The sequence below is a fragment of the Leuresthes tenuis genome, unplaced genomic scaffold (assembly GCF_036924035.1).
Source record: "Leuresthes tenuis unplaced genomic scaffold, fLeuTen1.0.hap1 SCAF_18, whole genome shotgun sequence".
Taxonomy (NCBI): domain Eukaryota; kingdom Metazoa; phylum Chordata; class Actinopteri; order Atheriniformes; family Atherinopsidae; genus Leuresthes; species Leuresthes tenuis.
The window spans coordinates 1,968,990-1,977,675 of NW_027325372.1; the positions used below are offsets into that span (position 1 = coordinate 1,968,990).

Here is an 8,686-nt window from a genome sequence, read left to right on the forward strand (position 1 = left end):
AACATGAATCAGCACTACTGCTGCGAGCTCTACCTATTTTAGGCTGCTGTTTAAAGCACAAAACTGATACAGGCACAAAGGAATCCGAAACTCGGTTCAGTTTACACGACCGAGCCCCATATCGCCTGCCTTACAGTAACAACTCAAATGTGCAGCTGTGCACACAGGATCCACCTCAGAATGATCCCTCTGAGCCGTGGCTCTGCTCTCCACCTGGACCCGGTGAGCTTCTGGGGCCATGCAGTCAATCCAAACCCGATTAACGCTCTTTAAAGACTGAAATCACACTCAATCTGAGTGTTTGAATGTTCCAAGATGACTCTCCTGAGGATCCTCCTGAGGATCAAACTGGACTCACACTTAAAGATAAATATTTGCATCCTCGGGACCACACAGCAGTGTCATCAGAGCATCCAGAAGCAGAATAATGTGTGCTTGGATGTGCACAGAGTGAAGAGAACAGAGGAGGTGAAGCTCCAGCGCTGAAACTCTTCAAATGTGACACACTTGTTTACTTTGACCCCCTGAGTTCTGTTTGTAGGAACGAGAGAAGGAATCTGATAACGGAGCGTTAACCTCCAACTGTTTCCATTTCCAAATAAAAGATGTGGTCGAGAAGTATTCGAAGCAGGAAAAAGCAGCTGAGTATAAACTCCGGTGTTCTGGAGATGTCTGAAAGGCTTTAACTTCGACACGTTTCTGCAGCTGAAGTTAGAGCCACTCTTCCAAAGTCTTTCATTCGGCTTCTGCAGGGACTGAGGCTTGATTTATGGGGGACAAAGTCAACATCAGTAGCTTGACATTGTGATCATGCTTTAGATTTTGTGCAAAAATAATCTGTACAGCAAAATAAACAGACTTTTAGTTCCTGTGCTGATAACAACAAAGAAAAGTCAGAGCCTGCATGTGATTCCCATAATATCTGTGGACACAAATAACTAAAGACTGAATAAGAGCAAAGTGTGGAAAAATAAAAAGATGATTAATGAATTGTATTCTGGAGAAAGGTTTTCCTGTTTCTTTACAAAAAGTCTGAACTCAACATATTTCCTGTTCAGCTTCATTTAATCTGTGAACAAACATCATTTCTACACCTCAGACCTGCAGCATCCCATAAAGTCAGTGAATCTTTTCCCACTTTGTTTCCTTCTGCCAACACTTAAAGCCGTTCTGACTCTGAGGAAACCAGGTGATGCAGAGTTCCAGCTGTTATTTTGTCCCATTCTTCCTTAAACAGGTCTTAAGGTGTGCAGCAGTGCGGGGGGGGCGGTTGTATGTGTTGATTTTCAGCCTTTACTCATTCTGTCAACCCCATAAACAGACTAAACTGATCAGTTTTACATGTTATAACATTCCTAAAAGGCTTAAAATTACTTTTACAGCCACAAATTGGAAAAACTTGGGATAGTTTTCTGCAAAAACAGATGAAGAAAAGTTATTTTGATGTTTTCTCTTACTTTTACTTCCTGTCAGACAGTCTGAACTCAACATATTTCCTGTTCAGCTTCATTTAATCTGTTAACAAACATCATTTCTACACCTCAGACCTGCAACATCCCATAAAGTCAGTGAATCTTTTCCCACTTTGTTTCCTTCTGCCAACACTTAAAGCCGTTCTGACTCTGAGGAAACCAGGTGATGCAGAGTTCCAGCTGTTATTTTGTCCCATTCTTCCTTAAACAGGTCTTAAGGTGTGCAGCAGTGCGGGGGGGGCGGTTGTATGTGTTGATTTTCAGCTAAACTGACTAAACTGATCAGTTTTACGTGGTTTTACATTAATTTATGTGCCAGTTTTACATGTTATAACATTCCTAAAAGGCTTAAAATAACTTTTACAGCCACAAATTGGAAAAACTTGGGATAGTTTTCTGCAAAAGCAGATGAAGAAAACAGTTATTTTGATGTTTTCTCTTACTTTTACTTCCTGTCAGACAGTCTGAACTCAACATATTTCCTGTTCAGCTTCATTTAATCTGTTAACAAACATCATTTCTACACCTCAGACCTGCAACATCCCATAAAGTCAGTGAATCTTTTCCCACTTTGTTTCCTTCTGCCAACACTTAAAGCCGTTCTGACTCTGAGGAAACCAGGTGATGCAGAGTTCCAGCTGTTATTTTGTCCCATTCTTCCTTAAACAGGTCTTAAGGTGTGCAGCAGTGCGGGGGGGTGGTTGTTTCTCTGCTGGGGACAGGTCAGGACTGCAGGCAGCCAGTCCAGCACCCGTACCTCTTCTTCCTCAGCCAGGCCTTTGGACTGTGGCAGAATGTGGTTTTCCATGGTCTGCTTGAACAATGCTGGGACGTCCCAGGAAAAGATGTGGCCTTGAAGGCAGCATATGTTGCTGTAAAATCTCAGGAAACTTTTCTGCATTAATGCTGCCGTCACAGAAGTGGAAATGAGCTTTGCCCCCTGATCCAACCCCATACCATCACAGAGCCTGGCTGCAGGGACTGGCTGCTGACAGCAGGCTGGATGCTGCTTTTGCTCTTTGCTCCATTTCTTCCACCAAAGATGTGGAATACTGATGGGTCTGACCACAGCACACGTTTCCACCGTGTGACGGTCCATCCCAGACGCCTCCGAGCCCAGAGAAGTGGACGAGGTTAACATCAGGCTTCTTCTCTGCACAGTAAAGCTTGTGGATGGAACTCTGTATTGTGGTGCTGGACAAAGGTTTCCACAGTAATCCCTTGTCCAGGTGCTGCTATCAGCTGCTGATGAATGACGGTTCTTGATGCAGCGTCTGAGGGGTCAGAGGTCACGGGGTCCAGCTTAGGCTTGCTCCCTCGTCCTTTACACTGAAACTCCTCCAGACTCCCTGAATGCTTTAATGATATTCTGCTCTGTAGAGGCAGAAATATGCAGATCCCTTCCAGTCTTTCTCTGAGGAACATTGTTTTAAACACTTAAATGATTTTCTCACATTAGTCATCAGTCATCTGTTGACAAAAAGCTTCTTCTTTTTTCAAATGGAAGGACAAAGGCTTATGGGAAAGAAGATGCTTAACGCAGTAGATCACAGTGCTGCTCTGTTAAATTTCATATCAAAGATAATCACTCAGTCTGACTCAGCTTTAAGCTCGTGTGAAATATACTGAGAGACACGAACCACTTCTAATGTAACTGTCAGACGTTCACAGCATCTGAAATGTTTTACGCTTCATCAGAATCTATGGATTTAACGTGTTCCGTGCTGTTTTATACATGAACACGTGCTCAGAGCTTGCTGCTTGCTTTAATGAAATTCAGCGGAGCTGCATGTCTTAAACCAGCGGCAGCGCGTCTTTTTGTTCTTCTTCTGCAAGCTGCAGGTCGGCAGTGGAGAGGTATTGGTGGGAGCGTTGCGCGCAGCTTGGTGACGTTACCCGGGAAGGCAGAGGCAGCTTGCGAATGCGTGAGCTCCATCCAGACTTTCCTCAAGAGGAAATCCATTCTCCACCTTAGTTTCGCGTAGAGGACGTTCATCCTTCACCATGTAACCGTCTGAAAAAATGGAGCAACAGGTGGAAAACCAAAGTCACGCCGCCGCGCTGCCAGCTAAACTCGTCCTGGGGGTTGGTGTAGATAACTTTATTTCTCTCCTCGTATTTGGGCTCATTTTTATTCTGGGAGTGCTTGGGAACACCTTGGTGATCACCGTGCTGGCGCGCAGCAAACCGGGACAACCGAGGAGCACCACCAACATCTTCATCCTCAACCTGAGCGTGGCGGACCTGTCCTACCTCCTCTTCTGCGTCCCTTTCCAGTCCACCATCTACATGCTGCCCACATGGGTGCTCGGAGCGTTCATCTGCAAGTTCATCCACTATTTCTTCACCGTTTCTATGCTGGTCAGTATTTTCACCCTGTCCGCGATGTCCGTGGACCGCTACGTGGCCATTGTGCACGCCAGGAAAGCCTCGTCGATCCGGGTGGGGAGGCATGCGATGCTCGGGGTGGTGCTGATCTGGATCCTGTCCGTGGTCATGGCGGCTCCCGTGGCGCACTACCAGGGCATCGTGGAGCGGGAGGACAACAACACGTTCTGTTGGGAGGTCTGGCCGGACCACCAAAGGAAAGTCTACGTGATGTGCACCTTCGTGTTTGGTTACCTCCTGCCTCTCACTCTCATATCGGTCTGCTACGCAAAGGTGGGTGCGCACGAGTGATGGATGAATGAATGCTGGCCCAGCGTTCAACACAGATTCCACACGGTTTAACGGCACTTAACTGATGTGGATGTTGGTTTTAGGAATAATCGTGTACGCATTGTGACATTTTTCACATTTTCCTTCTTTTTATTGTTCAAAATGTTGACATTTCCAGCGTGAAATAGACGTTGAGATGATTTAATTTTGAAATAAAGAACAAAAAAAAGCACTTACAACTGTTTTTTTCTTCTTTTCTGGTTGTAGGTTTTAAACCACTTGCACAAAAAGCTGAGGAATGTCTCCAAAAAATCAGAACTCTCCAAGAAGAAGGTTGGTGGCTGAGCAGATCTGCCTGCTGAAAGGTCAAAGTGATTGTTTTTAGCTCCACCAGCAAATGTTACAGTCTGAAATATCCATTTTGTTCTCATAACATTATCCAAAGACCCTCTGCTGCCTTATCTGTGGCTCACATTGCAGCCGTAGTTTCTCCAGAAGCAGAGACATGCTGAAGTTTGGGCATCCGTGAGTAAAGAGATGAAAGTCTGCTTTTCAAATCACAGAAAGTCTAAGATCCCATTTTCAACATTTTCAGCTAAATTCAACACATCAAAAAGGAAACAGCTCCAAAGCAAATACATCCACACCTTAAAGCTGTGTGGGGGGATTTTTGATCATTTTGTTTCAGATTCTTGGGTCAAAACGGTAAAATTTCACCTTTTTTACATCATCCACAGTGGATATTAAGTTATAAAATATTGCCGCGTTATCAGTGCACGTTGCTCCCAAACATAAGCAAAAAGGTGGGATCCTGCAGTGGTTAGCATGTTTTAGCTGGCAACACGTTGCACAGCTGAAGGCACATTTCGGGGTCGTGGAAATTATGTTTCTCTGCTTTTAGAAGAGTGAAATTATTGGCCTGCATCACATAAACAAAGCAGCTGCAGACAGGAGGTTGGTAGATAAATACAACCTGACATCCAAATTAAAATTAGGATTAAATATTTTAATCATAATAGAACATGAAAAACATAGCTGCAAACATGACCCCCCCCCCATGCTTAACATTAGCAGAGATGTTGTTCTTATGAAATAATGCACCCATTCCCTTTCTGCAGCCAGAAAGTTCTGCTTTAACTTCATCGGCCAATAGGATTGTTTGTTTAGAGGTTTATTCATTCACAAGGAGCAGGCCACAGCAGAGTGAGATTCCTGGTCCGAAGGGGAGATAAAGTGTCAGTTCTGGGACCGCTTGGGTTCTGCATCAGCCTGTGGACCCAGCAGATGATGCCTGAAACTGAGGGTAGTAGAAGGAGGCAAAAGAGTGGCTGAAGGGATCTGAAAAGCTGTGAGTAGTGCAGGGATGAGGGGAAGGGTCCAGGATGGATGAATGAATGAAGCTTTAGAGGTGACTGGAGGACGTGTCTCTGCTCCAGAACCAAAGTTAACTTCAGTTTGGAAACTTCTCATCTGATTTCTGTGGTGAAGCGACACGAATGCAGGTGTTTAGACCTGTGACCTTTGACCTTTGAAACCATCCTACGAGCAGGTTTCTGTTGAAGCTGCCTCTGTTCCTGTTAGGTTCCGTTTCTAAACTCCATCACTGCATCTTCTTAGAGCTTCTCTTTCTCTTTCAGCATCAGTTTTTTAGAGTTTCCGTGTGCTTGGAAGCTGCTTCGCGCTTAAAGAGCTTTGAATGTTCACCTTTCCTAACGATGGCTGTGAGTCTTTGGTATAATCTTATGTTTATGTTTCTGTTTCTGTATTTATCAGACGCTTTTATCCAAAGCGACTTACAAATGAAGATATAACAGCTTTATAAAAAGCTAACAATAAGCTACATAGAAGGAACCCAGGAGTCCGACTCTGTCAGAGGGGACAGAGTAGAGATAGGGTGCAGGCATAGAAGGAAGTGCAGAAAGATAAAGTGCAGAGATAGAGGGGGGAGGGAAGTACAAGGTAAGTGCTGGGATAGGAGATGCTCTCTGAAGAGCTGGGTTTTCAGGAGCTTCCTGAAGATAGACAGGGACGCCCCTGTTCTGGTAGCGCTCGGTAGGTCATTCCACCATCGTGGGACGACACATGAACAGAGTTTGGATTGTCTTAGGCGTGGTGTAGGAGCTGCTAGACGACAATCCTGGGACCAACGGAGGGACCCAGTTGGGACAGAAGCCTTTGCAAGAGCATTCAAGTAGATGGAGCCGTTCCATTAAGCTCTTTGTAGCTAACATCAGGGACTTGAACCTGATGCAGGCGGCTAAGGGCAGCCAGAGGAGCTCAATGAACAGAGGGGGGACGGGTTCTTTTAGGCTGAATCTTCTCACAGCTTCATCATCTTGGGATGCCCAAACTTTTACATGGTGCTGTATGCTAACCCAGAATAAGTGAAGAAGCCCTCAGATCATGGTGTTTGTTCCCCTCTGCAGACTGCTCAGACTGTCTTTGTGGTGGTCGTGGTCTTCTGTCTGTCCTGGCTGCCTCACCACATCGTCCACCTGTGGGTGGAGTTCGGCTCCTTCCCCCTGAACCAGGCCTCCTTTGTGTTCCGGATGGTCGCCCACTCCCTGGCCTACAGCAACTCCTCCGTCAACCCCATCATCTACGCCTTCCTGTCTGAGAACTTCAGAAACTCCTACAAGCAGGTGTTCTGGTGCCGAGCGCCCAGCGAGTGTCCCCTGAACGAAACCAGAGACCTGCGCAGCCGGATGGAGACGGTGCCCTCCAACATCAGCGTGACCCACAAAGGCCACGACCTGCAGATCAGTAAAATGCTTTGATGCCACCATCATGCCTGCTCTGCTGTCTTATGCTCTGACTGATACTGGAGGAGAGAAGCTGCTGTAAATATTGAAATTTGAGCATATATAATGCTGATTTAAGTGGTATTTAAGTTACTGTAATAAGCGTGTTATGAGCCCCAATCAGAAAAGTTGGGACAGTATGAAAAATAGAGACAAAAAAAAGGAAATTCTTAAATTTATTTTATTTTTTATTTTGCTTCACTGCAGGTAATATGATCCCAAGATATTTCATGTTTTGTCTTATCTGCTTAATTTTAGATGTTGATATTCATCCATTGTTGCGTTTCAGGCCTGCAAAACATTCCAGTGAAAGTTGTGACAGGGACAATTTTGGGCTAATAATGAGGTACAAAAAAAGAAAGGAAAGTTACTTGATCTGGTCCTAAAGCAGCCGCCATGACAGGCAAAGATGTTCAGAGGAGCTCCAGTTTGTTTAAAACAATGTTCCTCAGAGAAAGACTGGAAGGGATCTGCATATTTCTGCCTCTACAGAGCAGAATATCATTAAAGCATTCAGGGAATCTGGAGGAGTTTCAGTGTAAAGGACGAGGGAGCAAGCCTAAGCTGGAACCCGTGACCTCTGACCCCTCAGACGCTGCATCAAGAACCGTCCTTCATCAGCAGCTGATAGAAGCACATGGACAAGGGATTACTGTGGAAACCTTTGTCCAGCACTACAATACAGAGTTCCATTCACAAGCTTTACTGTGCAGGAAAGAAGCCTGATGTTAACCTCGTCCACTTCTCTGGGCTCGGAGGCGTCTGGGATGGACCGTCACACGGTGGAAACGTGTGCTGTGGTCAGACCCATCAGTATTCCACATCTTTGTTGGAAGAAATGGAGCAAAGAGCAAAAGCAGCATCCAGCCTGCTGTCAGCAGCCAGTCCCTGCAGCCAGGCTCTGTGATGGTATGGGGTTGGATCAGGGGGCAAAGCTCATTTCCACTTCTGTGACGGCAGCATTAATGCAGAAAAGTTCACTGAGATTTTACAGCAACATATGCTGCCTTCAAGGCCACATCTTTTCCTGGGACGTCCCAGCATTGTTCAAGCAGACCATGGAAAACCACAGAAGGAAACAAAGTGGGAAAAGATTCACTGACTTTATGGGATGCTGCAGGTCTGAGGTGTAAAAATGATGTTTGTTAACAGATTAAATGAAGCTGAACAGGAAATATGTTGAGTTCAGACTGTCTGACAGGAAGTAAAAGTAATAGAAAACATGAAAAAAACGTTTTTTGCAGAAAACTATCCCAAGTTTTTCCAATTTGTGGCTGTAAAAGTTATTTTAAGCCTTTTAGGAATGTTATAACATGTAAAACTGGCACATAAATGAATGTAAAACCACGTAAAACTGATCAGTTTAGTCAGTTTAGCTGAAAATCAACACATACAACCGCCCCCCCCGCACTGCTGCACACCTTAAGACCTGTTTAAGGCAGAATGGGACAAAATAACAGCTGGAACTCTGCATCACCTGGTTTCCTCAGAGTCAGAGCGGCTTTAAGTGTTGGCAGAAGGAAACAAAGTGGGGAAAGATTCTCTGACTTTATGGGATGAGAAAAAATTAAATGAAATATTTTCTGTTCATACCGTCTGCAGTTAAATAAAAAGCAAATGTAAGAAGAAGGATTTTGTTTAGCTTTTTATTTGCCTTTAACGGTTTAAGAGTGTTTGCTCCGGTTCTTCATTTCTACACAGAATGTAATAACTGTAAAGTCAGGAAGCATCGACCTGTTCAGTCTGAAGCTGAGG

General features: G+C 44.8%; 1 protein-coding gene across 1 annotated transcript; it reads left to right on the forward strand.

The window, feature by feature from the left end:
* Nucleotides 1-3,494: 3,494 nt before the first annotated feature.
* On the forward strand, nt 3,495-6,953 carry galr1a (galanin receptor 1a). Its single transcript, XM_072370456.1, has 3 exons — nt 3,495-4,133; nt 4,398-4,463; nt 6,557-6,953. The coding sequence occupies exons 1-3, from the start codon at nt 3,495-3,497 to the stop codon at nt 6,905-6,907; spliced, it is 1,056 nt and encodes a 351-aa protein (XP_072226557.1). The 3' UTR covers nt 6,908-6,953.
* The last annotated feature ends 1,733 nt before the right edge of the window (nt 6,954-8,686 follow it).